This window comes from Ctenocephalides felis, unplaced genomic scaffold (assembly GCF_003426905.1).
Source record: "Ctenocephalides felis isolate EL2017-DRISC unplaced genomic scaffold, ASM342690v1 CF-g0.4_SCAFFOLD_00845, whole genome shotgun sequence".
Taxonomy (NCBI): Eukaryota; Metazoa; Arthropoda; class Insecta; order Siphonaptera; family Pulicidae; genus Ctenocephalides; species Ctenocephalides felis.
In genome coordinates this window covers 21,391,311-21,418,330 of record NW_020536999.1, presented here as the reverse complement: position 1 = coordinate 21,418,330, position 27,020 = coordinate 21,391,311, and the positions used below count along the sequence as shown (strand labels likewise).

Here is a 27,020-nt window from a genome sequence, read left to right as displayed (position 1 = left end):
TAGCATTTCAATGAAAATCATACTCCTTTGAAATCATCATTTTAATTTCTCAAAAAAATACAAACAGTGCCTGTGATAAGTGTAAAGTGTTTGTTAAAGACACACCTGATTCATTACCGAAATAAATTTCCCAAATCTCCAGGTAAGTCGATTATCAAACCATGTGTCATTGATATGTAGGTCGATCAATATAACTTTTATTACAGCATAGACACAGCATATTGCACTATCACTATCATATGAGAATGGATTCACTTGTTAATCATTTGATTTATTAATTTTTTATGCGCAATGCATTTTACTAAATTCGCTAGTGACGTAAATGTATTGATTTTTAGCAAAGAATTCGCTCAAAATGGCTCCTGATCCTTATACTTCTTTATACACATAGTTATATATCTAATATATATTCAATATCTATTCAGAATATATATATATATATATATATATATATATATATAAATCTAGGCAAATTGAAAAATATCTAGGATAAGAAATCCTTAAACGCATGTTCCAGACTTATAGCATCAATGATTTATTGATATTAGAAGATCCTAGTTTACATCATCAATGATTTTATTTCATTTTCATTTTTTGTTATATATATATATATATATATATATATATATATAAATCTAGACAAATTGAAAAATAACCAGGATAAGAAATCCTTAACCGCATCTTCCAGCCTTACATCACCAATGATTTATTAATATTAGACGATCCTAGTTTAAATCATCAAAGATTTTATTTTTATTTTTTTTAATTATTTTCACACACACACACACATATATATATATATATATATATATAAATTTAGACAAAATTAAAATTATCTAGGATAACAAATCCTTAACCGCATATTCCAGTTTTAAAGCATCAATGATTTAATAATATTATAAGATCCTAGTTTACATCATCAACGATTTTTTTTAATTTTTATTTTTCATTATATTAGCAGTAAAAATTACAAATAAATACTAATAACAAAAAATTTAAATAAAAAATATAAATAATAAAATATATAAAAAAATAATGTATGTAGCTAATTGCAACGAATTTATAAAATTTACTGAAACATTTATTTAAATAGTTGAAAGTAAAAAAATTCCATTTTTACATAACTGTTTATTTTTGAAAAAATGAGACATAATTAATTGAAAAATGGCTTTTATTTCATTTTATTTTTTTATTGTATTAGCTAAAAAATATAAATAAATACTAATAATGAAAAATGAAATAAATAAAAATATGAAAAATTATTTATGTAGCTCCCATGTATATATTTACTGAAAATTTACTGAAATATTTATTTTAAAAGTTAAGGGTGAAAAAAATTCTTTTTACAGTGCTGTTTATTTTAGAAAAAATAAGAAAAAGTATGCCAAAATAATTAATTCTATATAAATTAGTTAAAAAATTGTTTTTTATTTTGTTTTCATTTTTTTATTGTATTAGCTAACAAAATATAAATAAATACTAATAAGGAAAAATATAATTAATAAAAATATAAAAAAATATTTATGTAGCAAACTACCAGGTATTTTTAAAATTTACTGAAACATTCATTTAAAAAATTAAAGAAAAAAAAATCAATTTGTTTATTTTGGGAAAAATAAGAAATAGTATGTAAAATAATTAATTCTATATAACTTAACTAAAAAAATATTTTTATTTCATTTGTTTATCGTATTAGCTGAAAAAATATAAATGAATACTAATAATAAAAATATAACAAATTTATGTACCATGAATATATAAAATTTTCTGAAATTTTGATTATAAAGTCAAATTTCTGTTTATTTTGGAAAAATTAAAAATTAGTATGTAAGATAATAAAATCAAATTTTTCAATTAGATTTTTTTACTATTTTTAATATTTCAAATATAGATAGTATTCTAATTTATGAGATTGGTGAAGTTGATTTCTTCGACTAGTTGCATAAATTTTGAAAGTTTGACGGATTTTTTTTATATATTCACTCTTTGGCATTTATTGCTATTGCATTATTTCATTCATACAAATAAGTTGAATTTAATTGCAACATATCGATTAGATGTTGAACCGATCAATAAAATATTACAAAAGATGTAAAAGATTGCGGTTTGGAGCTATATAAATATTAAATACTCTTTCGATAAGTTTAATAATATTTGCTATACAGTGTTTATTATTTATGTCGGTAAAGGTTTTTATCAGGAATATTTTTTTAATTTTATCAGATTGTATTCATTAGGCTTTCCTAAAAATAGTTGATTTAATTACTACATATAGGACAGATTTTGAATCGATCAATAAAATGCTATAAAACGATTAAAATTTCATCCTCTAAATACTTTTTCAATATTTTTTTCATTTATTACATATACCCTATTTTTTACATGGTTTAAGGAATTTCATCAATGATATTTTTCAATTTCGTCGTCTGATTTATATTTGAATATGTATAGTACTATAGTCATTATATAATATTTTGTAGAATGTATGCGCATGTAAAATTACTAAATCGTCATATAATTTAAAATAATATGTGTAAATATACTACAAGCCTTATTAAATGTAATGCATTCCCGATAAGATAAGAAGAATGTTATGCGTTTAGCACTAATAAATATTCCAATAATTATTTTAAATGTAACCTAATGCTCTTGAATGCTTTTGAATATGAAGCCTCTAGCTAATTTTTGCATGGCAAAATATGTATTCAATGTTTTTATTAAATTTTTTTCTTGAGTTTAAATTACACAATGGACGTCTTCATGAATATAAATGATTCTTGAAAACATATTGAAGTTATATAAAACAAATTTATTCAAAATTAAGTCTTAGGCCTAAGTCTTTTTCATCTTCTGTTTCCACTTTCCACTATCTAAATTTAATATTTTCATTCATCTTATAATTTATATACTTTATCTTAACCTTTTCTTTCTTCCTTATATTCATCTCTGTATCAAATCTGATCGTCTGCAAAGCAAGGAGACACATTTGACAAAATCGGAAAAAATGGTCCACTTGGAGACCTGACCACCACATAGGCGCATTGAAGATACTACATACACCGTGTATTGATTTCTAATAAAAGCCGAATGCTATTACTAAAACAACGTAAAAACCTGCCGAAAGTTCAATTCTGGAGTAACAAACACCAGTAAGGTGGATGTGAGTGTACAGCACATCATAGAACGTAATATTTGTACATATTGATAATACTATCTGGTTCGATAAATTGGTATCTGAAATAGAACAACGTAGTACTGGAAAATTTTCAGAAAAATAGTTATATTACCCAGAACCAACCAAAGAAATTGTACAGAAATTTAATATTTAGAAAGGTCACTTTCTAAGATTCATTAATAATTTCAATTGGAATCTGATTGGTAGCACGATACATTCAGTAACCGAGCAGTCGAGGCAGAACCACTGTAGGCGTATCAAATACAAGTCAACAACCAAATACGTTCTGGAATCACTAAATTGGTTTAAAATTTCAATTCCTAAAGAAGCCAAAATCCACCCAAGATGCCTCAAGTCTTAGGCCCAATTGGCGACACGCCATACGTCCAAAAACCAAAAGAACCAACCTCCAACACATCTCCTGTCCACAATGGCGGTTATACAAGTTTAGGGAACGCCGGTGGAAATGTCTACATGTCAACCACCGAACCAACAACTCCTTCCTCAGTAATTGACACTGTCAAGAGAGCCTTTACAGGAGGTTCCACAAACCAAAAAACAGGAGCTGGTGAACCTTTGCTCAATGCCAATGGAAGAAGCAACAAAATTGTGAGGTAGGACGAGCAGATAAAATTGTTAAAGTTTGAAAGAAGCACATTGTTGTGGTGGTGGATTTTTGGAATCAAACAATGCTTTTGTGATAATATTAATTTTTGTGAGTAGATTACGTCATTGTGTGTATAGAGACAGATAGTTAGAAGAAGAATCTACTCTATGAATTAAATACATATTTGCTATTATTTTTACTAACCTATCTTTATTGATTTGTCCTAAGTTAATGCTTTCCTTAGTTTCTGCTGCTTTTGTTTATGTTTCTGCTTATCTGTGCTTTTACTTACTACCTTGTTGCTTTAAGTTTTAGTTAAACTCACTAATTTCTGGTATTTGCAACTACACATTTTGGCTTCTACGAATTTGCGGCGACATTTTTATTAAAATCCAAGAGAACTTTGGTCTCTGTAAGAGCTCCATTATTAGAAGTCTTAAATAAGAAGTTTTCCCAATATTCTAGAGTTTTAAATGTAGGTGAAAAGTTGGCTAATAAAAAATTCAAAAAGTTTGGTCCATCGTTAAAATTTCTTACGACTTCTCGAAGTTTTCCTGCATAATATAAACCATTCGGTTAGACCAACACTGTATCCAATTAACACGTCAATTGAATTTCAATATGTTTATTAGCATGTGTTTACGTAGATCTTGCAACATAGATCCAATGGTTCATAATGTTCCATGTACCGAAATAAATTTAACAAATTGCTTCTCATTTCAAGACATGTGAAGACAATAGTTGGACCACAAAAATCGTTAGAATTAGTGTCGAATTTTAGTGCGGTTAGAATTTAGTTAAAATGTGGATTTCTGCGTATATGCGGTATGAAAAGTAGTGGAATGAGTTGTAGAATAATTTTGCACAGTATTTCATAAAAGTTGTTAGTAACATTTATGTTCATTATCATAATCACATACTAATTACTGTAGTAAAAGCTATTATGTTAAACATAAAAAATATTCAAAGCATGAGAATTACACGGTTGCATCACAATATCGATGCAAAATATGTAATAAATATTAACGAATGTGTTTGTAAAACTTAAATCTGATCGTTAAAATTTACCAGAAATATTATGTAAAGAATATCGGTTTGCTCAAAACAAAAGTTTTTTTTTTCAAATATTGTGCACTTTTCTTCAAATAATTTAATTTCCTTGAAGAAAATTTTGGATAACTTCCATATTTCTCAGGCATTAAATTCTAGGTCAACTTCATAAAAAGTTGCATTTTCGTAATTAATGATGTGTCTCTCTCTTGTAAATTTTTGTGATTTTTCATGTGTGTGAACCAAAGACTTTGTGTGCCAAAAATCAACGTTTTTTTTAAAGTCTTGGTCTGTTTTTTATATAATATTGTATACCAAAAATGTATTTGTTTTAGGTCTATATTTTACTTTTAGCTCTCGTGCCAAAACCTTTTCATTTGAAACGTTTGAATGGACGTAACCAAAATAACTTTACGAAATATGAAATCAATAAAACACTCGCTATAGAAATTAGGAGTTGTATATATTATATGAAAATGGTGTATTTCAAGGTGACAACATTTATCACTAGGTAAAATAATCTGCAATGCTACATTTATAAAAAAGTAAAATTTACAAAAAATAAAATATTCATACTGCAGATGACACTAAATCGAAAACTAACTAATCGATGAAACAAAAGTGATTATCTGAATTCTTCTATATTTAACTAACTAAGAACTCATTTTTTATTTGTTGGTAGCAATTTAAGATTTATATTTAATGTTTATCTTTACTTCACTATCTTTATTAATTATCATTAAATTTCTTGATTGTTCTAAAAATCCCTTACCATGATAATATTTATTCATATATTTTAATATGGATGATGTCTCCCTTAATATCAAATTAAAAAAATCATCAATTTATTAATACATTCCTAATTTTATTTATAAAATCTTGAAGCGTTCCTAGAATACAAATTTCTTAAAATAAATCCATCGATAGTGAAATTTAAAATCACCGACCTTGCACGTATATGGATCAACAAGTACTGAACCATCATCATTTTTTAATCAGAGCTGTCACTTGTCATGTTATTTTAATATATATATATATATATATATATATATATATATATATATATACTAGATGACCCGACAGACGTTGTCCTGTACCCACGTCTACAATTCAAAAGTTCAAATTTTTTTAATATCCTATTCTATACTTTTTAATATCCTATTTGATGTCCAATCTTTGTGATTTATTTATGGTCTTAGCATAAGCAGTATAAGAAATTCAGAAAAAAATAATATAGTATCTGTAGTAAAAGAACAATATCACACTTGATTTTAACACACAACTTAATTGCTTCAATAATTTAATCTATAATTTTCATAATCTCGTACGATTATGCTTTTTGGAAATTATAATTTCTAAAGTACATTTTTCTTACTAATAATTTAATAAACATTATTGTTTATATTCAAATCTTAGGTGAATTAATTTGTAAAATCTATTTCATATGAGCACTCTTTAATCTAATATCAACTTGCTAAATATTCCATATCCAATGCCAAACAAATGATTTTTGTCACATGAAACAAAATTCTAAATCATTTTTTAGTAAGTAGAAATATTTTTTAACCAAAATGCGACATGCATAAGTTTAAAAAAATAATGTATATGCAATTTTGGACTTATTGCGTTATTTAAACTTAAACTGAATTATGTAATTTCATCTGCTAAACATAACTGTTGACTGTATCTTATATTATTTTAATTTTTGGCATATCTCAGCTGCTTTTCGGCAATAAAATATAGACATTACATTTTTCTTGTATATTATATTCTAATATTATCTAGGCTCATAATTTCAGCTGAATTCCAAATTCAAGTGAACTTACATTTCTAGCAGACGACAGTTCAAAAGTTTTCAATGTCAAACAATGATAAGTGTTTTTTTGTAATTTTTGCCAATTATTTCTACAATATTACTATAGTTTTACCGTTAATTAAATCTTAAAAAATTCCTTTGACAAACTCTAAAAAGAATTATCAAAATCCGAATAACCGTTTAGGAGAAGTATCAAATCATACACCCGTACAGAAGAATTTTATATATAAGACATAAGAACGTGAAATCTTTAAATCCTCGTTTGACCAAAAATGTTTTATTGCGACGTTTCAATGAGAGCAACCATTGATGAAAAATGATGACTTAAACAGCAAATTAAAAAGAAAAACTTCTAACCCAAGTCATTCTTAAGTATTATAATTAATTTTTTAAATCGGTATCAGTACAAAAATCTTCATTTTATTATTGACTTGACATTTCGAGAAAATCTCAAATTGGTGATCCAGATTTTCTGCCAAAAACACAAATTGCTCTTCGGGCACTTGATGATTATTTCTGAAAATCGTTTTAATATTTGAGCACGGTTGGTACTCGGCATAAAACTTTAATGCATTGTTGCTCTCAAAATCCTACGAGTTATTACAACAACAAGCTAAAGAACTAAAAACGGAAGCAAATATTTAATATTTCAGGCTCCGAGCCAAAATTTAAAGCCGGTAAACAAAGCCGGCAAAACCGAGTAAACAAAATCGTATATACGCACCACAATTACTTTAGATATAAAAATAATGCGAACTAGAGTACTGTTATTACAAATTACGTATCTAATCATAATTATTACATATTGCCGGCCGGAGTAAACAAAATGATAAAATTGCACATTATCGAATGATGCAGCAGAGTTGGAGAAGTTTATTTTGATTCTGCGAAGGTCACATTGATCAAGAACTTTGATATGGAGTCTATTTTAGTGTTTACTAACATTTTAATGGAAATATTACACTAATTTACACGATCGTAAAATGAAATGGGCGCGAAAAAACAAGTTGCTGAACGGTTTATATTCGATCAATTACTTTCATCAACAAAGATAACTAATATTTAGTCTATGTGCATATTGATGTTGACATGATAACTGTAAATATTTGTTCACGCCTTTGAAATTTACATAATGAATAAACAAATTCGAAGCTATCATCATATGAGTCTTCCAAGTAAGATAATATGCTTCCAATTCACAAAATAATTTCTGATGCCACAGAACTCCTTCCTTAAATTTGTGGCAATAAATCATTAATCCCATACAAAGTTATTTTTGTGGGTTATCCCTAAATATTTGTGTTATTTCCTTAATTTTATCCTATGCAACTTAAAACAAGAATGGTGAAAACAATCGCAAAGTGTTCTATTTCTAATACGACTAATGCAACTGTGAACTAAATACGCAATATCGGGGATAAACAAGAAATTGAATATGTTACATAAATAGATCTAGGCCAGAGGATATATATATATATATACATATATATATATATATATATATATATATATATATATATATATATATATATTCAAAGGCATAAGATTGGACGTTCCAAAATTATTTCCAAAGGCGTACGATTGGACTCTCCAAAATGATTTTTCCCAACAAGTTTTAGTCCTCCTTCATGTTAAATTTCAACTACGCAATAATTCTATTAATTTTTTTGTTGATAAGCCGTAATTATATTGTAGTGGCGTGATAATATACAATTATGTCGACTAGTTTTTAAAATTGGTCTATCCGTCACTTTTTATAGAACGCATGAGAACAATAATTGTATTTACAGTCGTAGTAATAGAAGAGAGTTTATTTCTGCTATTAGGAATCCAGACATTTTTAAAGACAGTAACAGATATAATTATATTCCCACAATCTGTCCAATGTTTAAAATTTCAATTACCCATTCGCATATTTAAGATACCAGGATCGATTATCGGTTCTATCCACCTAATGATAATCCCAAACATGAAGATCGCAAATTGCTAAAGTCATCAGCTCTGATGATAGATTTTAAATTCAATTTTCTTGGAGACTATTGAATTTATTTTCACATGAAGATAATCTAATTTAAATAGAAGAGAGCATTAAATGAATTCAATATTCCTCCAGAAGATGACAAGATAGGAAAATTTTGTTTGTAAGGAAATTTATATATGGGAGGACATTGTGTTCCATCCATCAATATAAATAGTTTTTCTGTTTATTGTTAGTAGTAAAAAAACTAAGTAATTTATAAAATACATTTTCAAACTTCCTTTAGACTCTGAAGGCGATCATTTTGTTTTTTTTTATAATATAATTGAAATATTCAGTAGAATTTAGTAGAAATGATTTTAGTAAGCAGGACGAGATAGAAATTTTATAAACAGCCAATTAATCTAAACTCTAATAGATTATTTTTACAAAATGACAATGGTATATTATTTTCAAATAAGATTTCCTTCGTTTTTTTGAGTTGCGCGCCTTTTTTTATTTAAAACTACTTAGAAGAATAATATATTTTTATATTTCGTTAGAAAAATGATACAGATTGTTGGATATCGCCTATCGATATTGTGTATATTTGAGTCTCTAACGTATTATTTTCATTATTTTTAATTTTAGAAAATAATATTTTTTATCAAGATAAAACACTACTCATTTGTAGCTACTATTGAAAAATACAAAAATAATACTATTTATTAACAAATAAAAGAAAAAATGATATTTTAGATGTGGTCCGATTCGTTAATCATGGAACTTCCTGATTCTCAAATGTGTATTTTGTATTTCAAGATAAACACTTATTATTCATTAAACCTAATATAAATGATAGCTGATTAAAAACATTCAAATTAGGCCAAATTTAATAATTGCTAGTAACCAGAAAAAGATTTTGAGCATTTAGAGATACCTCTGTTTCCTTGTTGGTCTAACCTCTAATCATTTAAAGATTTTTTTTTCTATAATAAATAATAATGTAAATGGTAATGGTAAATTATTAGTAAATAAAAAATGTAGACGAACATTGTACTTTTCTAAAGCCTAAGCATTAACTTGGTTACTATTTGATTCTTTGATAATGAAATATCAATATCAAAGGCAATGGATCAAAAGTTTTCATTGAAGTTCATACCGTAGAAACATTCATTAGAGGAAAATGAGTATTATTATTAAAACTATAATCCTTTGGTTGTCCATGATTGCTTAATCATGACTTATCACTGGATATTTCAGTAATCAATAGATCTATTCAGGTTTAACCCTTTCCACTCGCGAATTGCGAGATTTATATGAATTTTGCAGCCGAAGCGGCGGCGTCCGAGTCGAAAGGGTTAAATTTATACTGGTAGTTTCTTTTTTCAACTAAAAAGATGATCGTTTATGGGCACTATGCAATTTATAGAAAAAAAATCTCTAATAAAATTGATTGTGATGTGATTTGATCCAGTTTTGATAAAAAGTCATACCGGTGGATACGTGTTCCTTATCTAAACAGATACCATAATCATGTCCACAAAATGACTTAGAACATTAGAATAACTAAAATATTATTATCTGCGGGTATATATCTGGAAATGGTGCTGTGGGCATTTAGTTAAAACTACGCAGTTGGTTTGATGTACAAGAACGCATTAACGATTAGTAAGTTGCGCCATGCCGGTCGCTCTAACTGAATTAATTAAGTCAAACTGTGTGTACTACGTGATAAACGGCACGAATGTTCTATTTTTACATTGAAAACATTTCATAAAACGAGGAAAAATATTATGCATATAGAACTAGTGGTATATAACTGTAAAAAATAACTATCGGTGCATGGTATCGTGCCTTAAGGCATATTGCTGGTACTTTCCGTACTGCAATTGAACCACTTTTAAATTTTAAATTTTTTTTAATTTCTGAAACAAAAGCAGTTTCCTTTGAATTTTTTTAAATTTTTCATAAAATAGTTTTTCAATACGAATCGAATGTTTATTTAAATCATATAAATTGAGCCGTGCACCCAAAATTGTGACGAAAAATTGTATCCAAACATACATACACACACCATTTAGTCCAGTCATTTAAGCTTAAATTAGGTAAGTTGTCCCTAAAAGTTGTCTCAAAACCTACATATGGTAGGGTGTACGCAGGTCCCCCACTAGCGCCCCCACACTTATTCTTTTTACTTAATTTTAACTTTAAAACAACGAAAGTAAAAAGAATAAGTGTGGGGGCGCTAGTGGGGGACCTGCGTACACCCTACCATATGTAGGTTTTGAGACAACTTTTAGGGTGTCAATATACAGTATTTACCCTCGGTATCTCGAATTCCGAAGTGAACTTAATATAATGACTGGACTAATTCATTTTTTGCAAGGTATACCAAAATCCTCCGAAGTCCTCGAAACGCAAAAATATGCAACAGTTTTCATTTTTGATTTTTTTCTTAATTTTAAATCTGCAATCTTAAACATACAAATTCATTTATCATTATAAACGTTCAATTGATACTTTTTTATTTAAAAAAAAAAATTAGCTTACATATATCCACAGATTGTGATCTATTTATTTATACTTGAAAATTATTTGATAAATCAATGAATAATATACCCTGTGAAAAAAAATTTAATCTGCGAAACATAAAATATATTTAGTTGGATTTCGTTAATGATGGATCGAAAACGATTAGTAATCGATTCTATTTTATTTTTAAGTAAATAAAGATAACTTTGAAATATTCGATTTAGGCTTTCTAAGTTACTACCAAAAATTTGCTTGTTCTCTATTTAAAATATTATACATAAAGAATATATTATATAGACTATAAGATATTTGCACATTTAGTGCTGTACCTTAGAAATAGCTAAACCTGCCTTTGCCAAAAATTAATTACCACTTCTCCCTGTCATTACGAATTGAATGTTTTTTTGATTATTCAAATCGGTCGATCCGTTGTCTTAAATGGAACTAAACCAATATTATAGAACTAGTCGTATATGGGAATCACTGGTTTAAACGATACTAAAGCAAAAATTCATTTCTTCATTTCGATAATCTATAAATGCAATTTCGATCTATTCCAAAAGATTAAATTTTATATAATAAATCATAGTGAGTTTTATTCCATAATTTTATTTCATCATCAACGACTCTACGAAAAATTGGTGAAACTATTCTACAATAATGAATAATTTTTAAATCTGCACAATATAGTTTTCAAATATTAAAAAAATAATTTTGATATTTGTAGATTATATCAAAAATACTAAAGAATTCTCTATGCTTATTTTACACTTGACGTCAGCAATTTCTTAATCAAAGAACTTCATACAAAGTTCAATGCAACAAAGAAAAAGCTTTATATTTATTATATGTGTATATTTCTCAAGCGCACTCCAAAACTTTAATAATTATTTATTCTGCTTCAATTCACATTATTTTCTTTAAAATTCCTACCGAAATATTTTCTTCGCTTCGGTGAGTTTTTCCTTTTCCATTATTCATTCGAGAAAACTTTTACGTATCGAACAAATACACAAACTGTAAACCGAGCTTTCGTTCACGAAAAATAAATAATTCAAATTTCCTGGCAACTTCTATGACACTCTATTAAAACCTAATGAAAATAGGTCAAAGCTTTTAATCAATTAGTGCGAACATATGAAATTATCAACTCGAGTCATTTCCGACGATGTCGAAATTGAATTCGTTATGATGAAAGCGAAAATTTAATTATTAAATTTAATTAGTAAAGGTAGAGCACCAGATATAGGTAGAGTAAAGGTAAAGGTAGAGCACCAGATATAGGTAGAGTAAAGGTAAAGGTAGGGCACCATATATAGGTAGAGTAAAGTTAAAGGTAGAGCACCAGATATAAGTAGAGTAAAGGTAAAAGTAGAGCACCAGATATAGGTAGAGTAAAGGTAAAGGTAGAGCACCAGATATAGGTAGAGTAAAGGTAAAGGTAGAGCACCAGATATAGGTAGAGTAAAGGTAAAGGGAGAGCACCAGATATAGGTAGAGTAAAGGTAAAGGTAGAGCACCAGATATAGGTAGAGTAAAGGTAAAAGTAGAGCACCAGATATAGGTAGTAAAGATATGCAGGTAGAGTAAAGGTAAAGGTAGAGCACCAGATATAGGTAGAGTAAAGGTAAAGGTAGAGCACCAGATATAGGTAGAGTAAAGATAAAGGTAGAGCACCAGATATAGGTAGAGTAAAGGTGAATATTGAATACAGACACAAATGTAGACTTACATATATTTATGTATGCATTTTGTCAATACGTTTGACAAATCCGTCACTATTTAATCTGGTAATGAACAGATTAAGGAAAATTTTTCTAGACATCAAAAGTTGTCACCAGCTGACTATGGAACTAAACCAATGCGTCAAATCGTCAAGGATGATCCAATATGAATATTTAAAACCCATTTCAATTAATTCTGCCTTTAATAAAACACACAGCCATTGCTCAGAGTTATTTAGTATCATTTAATCTCTTATAACGAGTAGAGCTTATATGATTATTATTTAAAATATTTTATTGCAAAAAGATTTCCTCTATGAAGAAACGGTTGTAAAGTTTACATAACCAAGTAGTAAATTTTGAATGCACGACAGCATCCAACAAATATTGTACTTTTGTCTGCAATCTCGTTTGTCATCTTTTTTGCCAAGTTTTTTCAAATATTTGTTTTTGTGTCGACGCAATGCTGATATTGCGAAAAAGATTCAGATGGTAATATGACTTAATTAGATGTGTGTGGATTTTGTGACAATTGATAAAGGAATGCCAACAAATTGGAAACTTTTGAAAATGTGTTTTTTCAATATTGCAATCAAAAACTAATTTAATATTAACTTGTGTTCGCCGAATTTCATGCAAATCAATAGTACCTAAATAATATTTTAAGGTCTTTGACCCATCCTATTTTAAGAACACTTGCATGATCTTTAATCATAATATTACACATTATTTAAAGAACATTGCGCAGTTTTGTACGTTTAAACCATAAGTTCCTAAACTTTTTGTGTCGTGGACCCCTATTTAGGTCCTATGTCTAGGACCTTTTATTTACCCTACATCAAATTTTTTTACATTTTTTACATTTTTAACTGTACTAAAGTTTATTAATATATATTGAAATTAAAATATATGTTATTTGTATACATTTAACAATTTAATTTGAAATAATAATTAAACTAGTGGTATATGGCATCGTGCAAATTGCTGGAACTTTCCGTAACGTAACGAAATCGTCGAGAAATATTAAATGTTTTCAAATAGATTATTATAAATATTGCAACATTTTCTAATATTTATAAGAATTATATAAACTGACTTCAGAACTTTAGCCAGAATTAAAATTAAAAGCTGAATTATTTTCGATAAACAAAAAAAAAATTGAAAAAAAATTATATAAAAAAATTTTTTTCCTAAAAACAATTGTTTTGCCAACACAAACAGAATGTTTTTTGGATCATTGAAATCGGATACTTCGTTCTCTCAAAAACTCGGTTTCTCTTTTCTGCACTCTTTGCTCCGTTTTTCCGTAACGGCTGAACCTGCCTTTGCCAAAAACTAATCAGCACACCTCCCTATCAATACAAATCAATTGCTTTTTCAATTTTTCAAATCGGTTCATCCATACGCCCGAAATAGTCGACGAAAAATTGTCTCCACACGTACACACACACACACATTCATCTCTGAGGTATGCCAAAATGTTCAGAAACCTCTGAAACTGATATGCAAAAAATTTCGATTTTTGGCTCGTTACTATAACTTACCCTACGGTAAGTTAAAAATGAAGTACGCGCAAAGTAATTGTTTATTTATCAATATTTGAGAACAATATTGTAAGATTTAATCTTACATGTAGACCACTATTTTACAAACTATTTAATCGGTTTTTATCCAGAATGTCGGTCTCTAAAATTGCAAAGAATATGGGTAAAATTCTTCGATAGTCAACAAATTGGGTCTGTACAAGGTCAACAATCATATTGGAATCAAATCGATTGACATCTTTCACATTTTTATAAAAAATACAATTTTTTATATACTTTAAGTTCTATTTATGAATATTGTATCTATATGACTATTTTGTAGATAGTATAATATAAGACAACAGATATCAATATGAGGTATTGTGATCCACTGCCGCAGACCCTCGATCATTTCCTCAGGGGTCCATGTCTACCATTTTGGGAACCACTCATTTAAACGATACTAAATCAAAATTTCAATTTTTCATCTCAATTATCCATAAATGCAATTCCGTTCTATTCCAAAAGTTTAAATTATATATAATAAATCATAGTGAGTTTTATTCCATAATTTTATTTCATCATCAACGTCAACAATGTAAATTCTATTTCGTATATCATTCATCAAATTCGCTTGCGAATAATTTAATTAAATCCGCTCACTAAATATACATATATACCAAAGCCTCTGTTCTAATTAAAGCCCCGTATCTAAATAATAATAATATCATCAATTTCTGGGAAGTTTCAAAGTGACTTCTTAACAATACTTCTCTTTAGATCCAGAAAGAGCAATTTATAAAATTAGTTTGACCTCATTTCACAAGGAATGTGCAAGACTGCGAGTAGAAACAAACAGCGCTTTTTGAATTAAATTTATCATTACTATTCGGAAAGACTGTTACATTTGAATGCTGTAAAAACTTGAATAGAGTTTAGTATTAGATAAATTTAGAATTTATTTATTGTGTAAAAAACAATAAGCGTGTGCGTTCATTGAACTGGTAACCATGATAGATGGAATTTTGCCAAAAAGTCGTATGAAACCTATTAAAATGTCGTTTACAAACGTACCATGAAAAAATATATCAACTGCATAAATTACCAATATAATAAGTAGTTAAATGCTTTTAAAACCGCAGTAAAATAAATTTTACACACAGATCTTCGATAAAAGCTTTCACAATGAGCTTTTACTGCACCGTCACAAAATGCACCCAAATCATATTAATATACTAATAAACAAAACTTATGTGTATTAAAATCATAAAATAATTATAAAAATACCACAAAGTAATATTTTCTGTTTCCACATCAGGAATAAAATTCATTTGTGCATGCAGAAATACGGGAATGAAAATTATATGTATCCAAAACGATGATTGGAATGTTCAGACCAAGTTTATAAATTTTACAAAATATTAGGAATAGGAAATTTGTAAGCTTTGTCTAAAATATTCCAATCTTTCTAATAACAACCCGTCATGTACCTATATAAATAAGTTAAATGTATAAAGTTGAAACATGTATTCTTAAAAATAACTGCATACAATTCGTTTTAAATGTGGTACTAATTTTCGATATATATAAATACAGTATATTTTCCAATATTTATTATTTCATTTTCGACTAATTGTTAGCGTTAATTTTAAGAATACAATATATTATAAATAACCACCAGCACGATCCCACAATTGTCTTCACCAAGCATCATCATATAAATGTTGTAAATAACAAACACCTTCTCAGTTCCAAATTTTACACGAAATCAACACTTTTAGTTCAAATTTTAATCGATCTTCAGTGTATGTAAATAAAATGGAAATTTTATATCTTCTCATCAAATCAAGGGAAAAAATTGTTCCGGATAGTCATAGTATTTTTTTTCTTCATGTTTAATTTTAGCGGGCGTCAGACAAGCGCTGCCAACATTGCGAACGTTAGGAACACGAATTCAGACATGCCGGCGCCAAATTCGGCGGAAGAGACCGCCCTTCTTGGGTAAGAAGAAGAAATTTGAAAAAAAAATAAAAAAGACAAGTAGGAAATACGAGGAAATTTTCCACGAAATGGAAATTTTCATGCCAAACGTGAATGTTTTATAAGTACCCTTTGCACTCGTAACCATTTTATGTCGCCATACGAGCGCAAAGGGTTAATGCGGTACACTGAACGATTTTAATAATTTAAGTAAGCATTTTAAAGATTTAAATATAAGTATACTAGTTATAAGAGAGTTCTCCAAGTCGATGTGGATTTTGTGTCTTCTGAAATCTTAATTATCATAAATGGTATGGGCGTATTTCCATACAGAATTGGCCCCACCCTGGTAATCAAATGATTTTGATGCCATTTTATAGGTATTTCCGAGAAAATACGATATACCAAATTTCAAATCCGTAGCTCATCATTTGGTCGATGTTAAGGTGTTATATGACCGCGAGCGTGTACTTGCTCAGGTTTTTTCTACTTTTGAAAAGGCTTAATGCGGTACACTAAATACGATTGTAATAATTTAAGTAAAGATTTTAAATTCTTTAAAATAAGTATACTAGTTATAACAGAGTTCTCCAAATCGATATGAGTACAAAACAATTTGTTTAGTATATTTTTATTCAGAAGATCTTTACGCAATTATTCAGGCTACGAATGTAAGTACAACAGTTGGTTAATTTCACAGCATTTTTTCATGTATTATTACAATATAATTACGCATTTCGTACATGATGAAATCTTGAGCAACACCCATGACTCATATAGTTTGAGTCATCGTGTTTGTTTGAAAGGCATTTTGGACAAACAAATGATGATAGCAATCATTAAATCGTATATTATAAACTTTATTATGAATAATGGATTTGGTATCTGGAGTGAAATCCAGTTTGATTTGAAAAAATTCAATGTCTGAATAAGATATGCAATTGTAATAAAATTCTAGAATTAATAACTTGAATACATATGTTAAAAAATATTGCAATTATTGAAACGTATAATATAAATTTTATCTAAAATGATGGTAAAAAATTCATTTCGATTTAAAAATAATATCTACATCTAAATAATATATATACTGGTATGAATAAATCAAAAACCTTCCTAATTTGACTTAGAAGAATAAATTGTTCCACTAAGGTACTTGAATGCAATAACACATCCTGCAATATGCATTTTTGTAATATTTTAATATAATAATACAACTTTTTTATAAACTTATTCATTTGAAAAAAAAAACGTTTAATTTAAACGTTATAATGAAAATACTATTGTGAAGAATAATAAATGAATATTCAATACGAATTTTAATCATCAAATAACTATAAAAATAATTTAATAAATTTGAAAATAATTTAATTTTGACCTAATGCAGTACCGATATTTATATCTGCCTATAAATCACTCTCAAAAATATGTACCCATTAAAATTTTTCCAAATATTTCGTGATCTAAAATCGTGAACTAAATCTATCTGATTTGTAGAAGTTTAAATCATCCAACGGGCCTTCTGGCAAAATATTTTACGATTAAATTATATTTAAAAAAATTAAAAATACAAAATAATTAAAACATCTCATATCATAGTTCAACATTTTGCCCAAATATATAATTAAAATATTAACTGATTGATGAAGAATAATGAATTCATATAAAGGATGAACAAAATGTAAGTTAAAAAAATAATTCATTAATGCATTAGTTAAAAATATTATAATTGTGATATATTTCAATAGTGATATCAATATTTTCTTAAGAATAAATAAAAATATCGTGGTAAATCTTTAGAATCAACTATATATAAACATTTAAAACTTTCTGATAAGTAGAAGTATAAATCTGTCAAAACTACTATTAAAATAAATTTTAGAGAAATAAAAAAAAAATTACTTTCCGTATCCTAATGTTAAATTTTGCCCAAAATATATAATTGAAATAATAACTAATTGGCACTTGCAATAAATAAATGACTGATAACAAAATATTTATATTTCATTTATTACCATTCAATTATTTAACAATAAATCATCACAAACAAAATCGCGTGAATTACTTGCCAATTACAAAGATAGCCTTTTTTTAACCTTTGATGACATAAAAATTTGCATTCGGTCGATTCTTTGCATTGCATATTAATAATAATAAATAAAAACAATTTCTGTTTATGCACTTCCTAATAGAGGTCAATTGACAAAGTATAGTCAGTTGTTTGACAGTTGATTGAAATTATTGTGTTTTTATTATATTGTTTATATGTTATTACAATACTTCTTGTAATAGATGATTGAAGTAATCATTATGTATGTGTATTTGTGTGGTTTTATATGTATATGTGTGTTTTTATCGAGGACAAATTGATTTGTGACAAAACGGGTAGAGGAAATTTGTGCTTTATTTTCGTTGCCAAGATAAGAAGGAAAAGCTGTTTTTTGGCAAAAAAGGGAAATGATACTATTTGTTCCTTATTTTGCGAAATTGCTTTTTTATAATATTAAATTTTTGTAAACATAATATGCAATAGTATTAGGATATGTGTAAATGAAAAGCCCAATAAGTCCTAAAGGTAAAATTAAAGTTTAACAGACATCATTTTTCTTCATAATTTTAAATGTTTTTGGTTTTTACTATTTTGCATAAAAATCATTTAAAATTTATTCATAAAGTAATTTCTTAATTAGTTCAATGTAATATTTCATAAATATTTTCAACGAGAATGTGGAAAAGATACAAACGAACAACTTCCTACAAAATATTATTTCTTTTCGTTTTAATTTAAAAATGAATGTATAATTTTTTCTATTAAGAATTTGAATTCCAGATATACACAGCGAAGATATGGACGAAATATTTCTGATACGATATAATAACAAGTTCATACAAAATATTATTTTTTTAGATAGAGGAGCCGATTTTGTCGCAAAATAGACCAATTTTATAGCAAGACTATGTTACGTTCCAATTTTCATACAAAATGCTACTAAATACTGTCGAAATGCCTTGTATTTGCAGTGCGATCACAGTTTTACACATAAACTGCAACGTCACTTATATGTTATGAAGCTGGGTCAGAAAGACCCTGTTATCTAGCATCGTTTTTTTACATTTGTGCGGTTTCTAGGTTATCTAAAACGCTTGATTGCACAGCAGCCATATAGAATTTTGACAGTTTTTAGTACCACTTTATATGAAAGCTATGTTACGTCTCAGTTTTCATACAAAATGCTACTAAATACCGTCACAATACCATGTATTTGCTGTACTATCAGGCGTTTTTCACATAAACTGCAACGTCACTTGTATGTTATGAAGCTGAGTCAGAAAGACCCTGTTATCTAAGATCGATTTTTTTTGACATTTGTGCGGTTTCTAGGTTAGGTTCTCTATGGACTGCACATCAACCATATAGAATTTTGACAGTTTTTAGTACCACTTTATATGAAAACTGTTACATAACATAGCCTTGCTAAAACTGGTCTATTTTACGGCATTTTAAAAATGAATATACGAATTCTTTTTAATATTGACAATTAGAATTTTGGAGATACATAAGGTATAATTTTGACATAAAACCAAATAAATTTCATACAAAATATGATTTTTTCCATTATAGTTCAAAAATGAAAATATGACTTATTTTCATTATAGTTTAGAATTATTAATATAGAAATTGTAGAAAAAGAAGCATTTATAATGCGCTGTAGACGTATATGCACGAAAAAGTAGACGCATGATTTTGAAATTAGAATTGTAATTATCATTGTAATTATTATAGCAATCTATAAATAATTTACACAGAAATAAATTTATATATATTTATATATAATTGAAATTTAATCTAATAAGTAAAAGTGTGAACCAACCCAAAGTATACCAAAAATTGTATTAAATTATTTAAATTGAGTAAAAACGTTAGGCTATACTATATACGTTTGACTTAATCAAATTAGTGTATAATTAAAATAAATTAGTGATAGCGACAAAAACAAAAATGCCAAGCGATAGTAGGTGATAGTTGGATAGCAATATATCCTTGTTTTTTTTATCAGGACATAGATACATATATAAAGTTTGCATTAAATCACCAGGAATAATTTACGTAGCTATATTTCCATAATTTGAAGCTATATAGTTCTTATTGACCTTCATATATATTATTGTTACTGTTTATACAAGACGCTCCTAAGTCTTTAATTTAGCGTGACAAGCCAATTAGGAGGTACAGTTAAACGTTATTGACTTAGTTTATCAACTCAGAAAATATAACGCAGTAGAATTGAATTCCTTTAGAATATAAATATTGTATAGAAATTATAAATATTTTTACTACGACTTGAGTATTGGACACGCCTTGAGACCACCCAAAGAAACGCCCAAAGAAATTTAGTAGAACGAAATATTAAAAACACAGTTCTAACTTATTATATTCTGCTTTACTTTAATTTGAATTAATTAATTTTAATTAAAGAAAATATATAGATCAAAATTTAGAATAGAATGAATACGGTCAATCAAAAACAGTCAGGGCTAATTTTAGGTAAACCACGAATCGTACGAAAATTATTTTTTAATTATTATAAACTAGAACTATGAGAAAAATCGATAAGGGCGTTTAGGAGTTCAATTATTGACTCAATAAAAATATGTTAATTATATTATTACTTTATCCTACCTTTCTAATCGATGCTTTTCCACATTTTCTCCCCAACTCCAAAAATCAGCAACACCATGCCTTGTGATCCAATGGACGACATCGAACTAAAATCAATTCAGCTCCAATTTCCATCATCAAGAACTGCTCCAAGGCAGAGCATTGGAACAATTTCCAGAGTCCCTACTGATCATGGTGAATTGCAAGTTGCTGTAGTTGGTGATTGCACAAAACCAGCAATTCTGACTTATCATGATCTTGGATTGAACTGTAAGTAGAAAAAAAAATAAAAATTATAAATATAGACGGGAAGAATTGTGAAGATAAACATTTATATTCATTCACTCTTGAGTAAATTGAATCATTTTAATCTTTCAAAACGTTTCTGAAACCTATTTTGGAAAGTTACAGAACAATTCCAGACAATTACAGACGGATACTAAATATTTTAAACAATTCACACTATTTGCATTAAACCCAATTTTCCACTAACAGTTTCAAAGTTTCAAACTGTTGCGAATAATTCCAACAAACTTTATCGTCTAGTTTCGAGTCAACAATGTGCTTAAAACTTTGGAATTCATAACAGAAACTTAGATGGAAGATATTCATTGAATATAATACTAAATCGAATTAATCCTCATAGAATTATGCATGTTTCTTCCAGATTCGTCAAGTTTCAGTGCTTTCTTTAATTATCCTTCAATGAGAGCTCTACTTGAAAACTTTTGCGTTTATCATGTCACCGCACCTGGACAAGAAGAAGGAGCTCCTACTTACCCAGAAGAGTAGGAATATTTTTATTATTTTTTATCCAATAATACGAATTCTTGTAAATAATTCTTATTCCTCTATTGACAGCTATGTGTATCCTACGATGGACCAACTGGCTGGGCAATTACCTTTCGTATTGACTCATTTTGGACTAAAATCTGTTATCGGTTTTGGAGTTGGATTTGGAGCCAACGTTTTGGCCAGATTTGCTATCGAACATCCAGAACAGGTAGAGCAATACTTCACCAGCTACAATTTGTTTTTGAAATTATTTTAATATTTGTATAAATTTTGTGACAGGTTGGTGCTCTTTGTCTGGTAAACTGCGTGAGCACGGTTTCTGGTTGGATCGAATGGGGTTACCAGAAATTGAACGCCCGTCATTTAAAATCCAAAGGGATGACCCAGGGTGTTGTGGATTATCTGATGTGGCACCACTTTGGAAGAGTAAGATATTCAGAAATATTTTGAACTTTGACATTCGAACTATACAAGTACCAAGGCTAACAAACCTATATTTGATGGTCAATCTCATTTCATATCTATGACATCCTTATTTAAATATAAGCTTCACAAAAGATCACATATAGGTTGTGCAGCAGTTTTTAGGCATATTACTCATTTTTTAACCATTTTTTTCTATTACAGAATACAGAAGAGCGTAACCACGACCTCGTCCAAGTCTACAAGAATTACTTCGAGCAGCAAATAAATCCAGTGAATCTTTCGATGCTGATAGACACGTATTTGAGAAGAACGGATATGAATATTGCCCGTAGCCCGACATCCGGACCTCAGAACAACGATATGACATTAAAGATGCCCGTAATGAACATTACAGGAAGCCTATCGCCACATGTCGATGACACTGTCACGTTGAACGGACGTCTGGATCCAAAGAACTCCACTTGGATGAAGGTGAGATAAAGGACTTATGATATGATCTACCAATTATTTCGTATGTAAGAGGCATGGAAGCAGAGCAAGGTGATTTTAACCCTTAAGTAAGATTAATATGATTTGATCCTTAAGGTAACCATTAACTGATCCATCCGGGACGGTCCCGGATGGTCCACCATGCACCTGGATTATTCTAGAAGCAATATTTATACCAGGTTTAGGTTTTTTGTTCCTGATTGTCGCGAACTTTTGAAATCCTTCTACTTTTCAATATAATAATAAGGCAAGTCCATGGTGTGAGAGCCACCACAAACAAATGACCTCCTTACCCTTCGTCTATCATTCCCATTCCCCTGCCGCTTTTTTATCTCATGTATTCACTCATGTATTTTCCTTTCCAAATTTCTGCTTCCATGCTTCTTGATCATGTGCTTTGGCTTTCAGTTCCCTGTATTTTCTCTCCTCGCGTAAGTCGTCAATCGTCTACATTCTTCTTCTTCCCATTTCTTTCATTCCTTCTATTTTACTCTCGACTACGTCGTGCAGGAGGCACTCTTTTTGCAGAAAAAGTCCGATCCAGTTTCCTTGTCTTTCCAAGATTGTTCTCAGTTTTTTTAAATATATTGCAAATATTAAAATTCTTACAAATATTGAACCGAAAACCGAGTAAAGAGACTTGACTTCAAAAAGACACAATAATAGCGATATTTCTTGCTAAAGTTAATTATAAAAAAATAAAAATTTTATAAGTTTTTATTAAGTGGGTTTTACTAATTTTTCAAGTTCAACAAAAATTTTCATCTTCTATATGTACAAGGTTTAGATCAAGTAAGGCAGTATTGTGTCATTATATATTTTATATAAGTTCCGTATTTTATACATGCCTTTTTGTACTATTTGAATACAACTGCAGTTTTAATTTGATATTGTAAAAAAAAACTTTTTAGGAATTATTTTACACAATTTAGATTATAATTGTCGAAAATAAGTGCTTTCTAGGAGAGGAGGGTTCTTGCAATTGTTCCGGACAGTTAAAGTTTAAGATATCAAAAATTCCAAACAGTGAGATTTTGGCAACTTCTTATATTTTTGATAGAATTTGCGTACACTTAATTATAATTGGCGCTAATTCCTAAACCTCAACGTTTATTCTTGGCTTCATGTTTTCATAAGAGAAAATCACTGAGCAGAACTTTAAGGCTTTTCTATCTTAAAAAAATAAATCAAGTTTGCTATGTACTTAAAACTGTAAACATTTGTTTTGGATATGACTTTGACTACCAACATAATAACAACAACAACAAATATAGAATCTAGATAATTTTTTTATGATTTTACCCAATTACACTATCATTACATAGTTAAATACATCATTACATTAGTTAAATATATAAATAATTAGTTTTTAAAATCTGACTTTAATATTAAATTTATTTAATAAATGCAGAATAGTAATGATGTGATTCCAGCTACGCAATTTTAAAAAACAATTCAGGATTAGTTTATTGAACAATTCAATACTAAAGTGATAATATTTTTATTCTTGAAACAAAAGTTTTGGTGGCATTTAAATCTTAGGTTCTTATTAGTAGTTATAGGTGATACAAAAAGAAAATGTAATAAACCACGAAAGTTCCATAGTTTTTTCATCAATTTTCTTACAAACTTTTTATAACTTTTTTTATTTTAAATTATCTTTTATTAATATATGTTTTCTATTTTAGATAAGTGAATGTGGAATGGTTCTAGAAGAGCAACCTGCCAAAGTATCCGAAGCTTTCAGACTTTTCCTCCAAGGAGAAGGATACGGTAAGTGCTAACATTCCAAATTCGATTTCTAGTCCACTAAAAAGCTAAATAAAAAAATATACAAAATGTGGCAAGATGCCCAAATACTGTTTATAAATGAGTAAAATTTGTTAAACCAGACTTTAAAAAAATATTAATCACATAACTTGGAATTTAGCACATTGTTTATGCATTGTTGCTGACTATAAAATTTAGGATACTTAAAAAAATAATTAGAGAAAAGCTATATTTACAATGTTTACAAAATTATGTAGCGGATAGTAAACTGATTAATTTGTTGTCTTAAATAATTTTAATTCTCAAAAATAAAATAATTGTGAGCTTATACTAGTTTTAAATAGTATTGCGGTTTCAAATCTTTTCTTTGTTTAAATATATATTATTGTGATATTGAAACAATGTGTACAAAATGTTTCTGTTTATAATTAAATTCTATGGAAGTTATAATTATTTAAAAATGAACTGTATATAAAGACTAAGATAATTAATATTCATTAATACATATTAACTTATTTACTTCATATATTCTTATGCAAACTACTTTAATAAACATTATCAATCATTTTTTGAAAACAGAGAATCAAATTTTATTTTTTAATATAAATTTGGGTCTTGTATAGTAAATAAAAATATTTATTTATTTAATTAGCACTGTGCTTTAATAAATAAAAAAATTCAACAACTTATAAAAATGATTGGATTATGTTTTGTTAAATCATCAAAATTCACGAATCATCAAAATCATTTTTCATCCATCGGCTTTTGGCGTATTTATAAATTTTATTTTGGAAATTGTGGTTATTCAATATTTTATTTTTGCTTCAAATTGCATGATTGATAAATTTGTCATTATAGTGTCTGATTTAAGAACTTTTATTATTATTCATTAAGGTGTATGCCACTATCATTATTTGACAAAAATGAAATTAAAATACGCTATTAGTCTGAAAAAAATTCAATGTTTTGTGAAGAAAACTTTTTAAAAGTAGATGATCTTTGTTTAGACATAAACTGCCGAAAATTGTTAAAGAATTATATATAACTATAAATATTTAAGTGTAATGTGCTTACTATGCATCAATATATGAACTATTAAGAGAGAATTAAATGTTTTCTTATTGTTGAGTTTTTTCACACCCATTTTATTTTTAAAATAAATTATTTCTTATTTATCGCGATAGTAAACGATATTTAAATTCAACTACTTTTGAATTCATAATTTATCCAAAAAATAAATATTAGAATTCAATTCTGAATTTCTGCCCCTAGAAGAAATAGGTAGACAACTTTTATTGACTATTTATGATATTTTTTTATTTAAATTTATTTGTTTTTAATAATAAAATATTGATTAATTAACGCTAACCACAAAACGGAAAAACTTGGTATGTATTGAATAAAATTTGCGGTCCAAAATTTTTGAATAATTTGATTTATTTTTATTTTTCCAGCAATGCATGATGAATAGTAGAATATTAGATCACTATGAAATTTTTATCACCATATTAAATATAGAAAATTAGGAAAAGTTGTTATTAATCATTACACATTAACATTTTTAATTTCCATTCATTTATTTAATAATTAGTTATTAGCATTTATCATGATCTTAATAATTTCAATAATATAATATATTATATATGCTAGTTTTTTAGATAGCTAATATTTTTTGTTTTCAATTTTTCAAAAAATATTTTTATTGAATTTTTCATTGATCTTTTAATGAAATTATATTTATTGCAATCCAAAAGTAGCTTTTGGATGATCAACCAATAGTTTCATAAAAACGAATTATGTAAAATTGCTTCTTTTGGAGTTAGTTTGTAAATAGTGAAAAATAATTTTGATGATTACCTGTTAAAAAATAAAAATATATAGGAGTAAACTTTTGAATTTTTATTGCCCTTAACTAAATTTTTTGTAGTGTATTTGAGTTTCAAAGCATGATATCCTAAATAAATTCTTAGACAATTGAAATTTATATTAATTTGAAATATGACGATTTGTTCAGAAAATAAAAATTTCTGTTAAATTTCATGTGGATAATTAATAATAATTTTTAACGCATCTTTTCATAACAAAATACATGAAATCCTCAATTTTTTTTGAGACCAATCTATTACACCTAACATCTGAATCATTTACCATTTATCATTGGACCCCCAAAGGATCATTAGTGACCCTTAGATCATTTTTATTACGTAGTTTTACATGCACGTATTGTAGTTAAATATCTTATCCATTCACTTTTTATTAATTATGATTTTTATTTCGTTTTAGCTGTCGGCGCCTTGCAAAAGCTTTCCAGGCTGAGCATATCACATTCTTCAGATAGTATAAGTTATTAGAGTAGATAATTAGATAATCATCTATCATTTTCACATATTGTTTCTTATTATTATTATTTTGTTAAAAACTTAATCAGATTTCCTAACAAGTGTACATATTCATAAACTACAATTGCCACAAGAACAATTTTTTGAATTGATTATTAATTTTTTTTATCCAAT

General features: G+C 27.7%; 1 protein-coding gene across 4 annotated transcripts; it reads left to right on the top strand.

Annotated features, from left to right (window-relative positions):
- On the top strand, nucleotides 1-27,020 carry LOC113363749 (protein NDRG3). 4 transcript variants are annotated; one of them, XM_026606233.1, is made up of 9 exons: nucleotides 1-142; nucleotides 16,293-16,388; nucleotides 21,098-21,297; nucleotides 21,695-21,815; nucleotides 21,889-22,030; nucleotides 22,102-22,248; nucleotides 22,450-22,719; nucleotides 24,426-24,510; nucleotides 26,791-27,016. In XM_026606233.1, the coding sequence occupies exons 2-9, from the start codon at nucleotides 16,348-16,350 to the stop codon at nucleotides 26,856-26,858; spliced, it is 1,074 nt and encodes a 357-aa protein (XP_026462018.1). In that variant the 5' UTR covers nucleotides 1-142; nucleotides 16,293-16,347; the 3' UTR covers nucleotides 26,859-27,016. The 4 variants fall into 4 exon arrangements, with proteins under 4 accessions (XP_026462018.1, XP_026462015.1, XP_026462016.1 ...); XM_026606230.1 differs by lacking the exon at nucleotides 1-142 and adding an exon at nucleotides 3,489-3,789 and having other exon boundaries at nucleotides 26,791-27,020; XM_026606232.1 differs by lacking the exon at nucleotides 1-142 and adding an exon at nucleotides 4,536-4,607 and having other exon boundaries at nucleotides 26,791-27,018.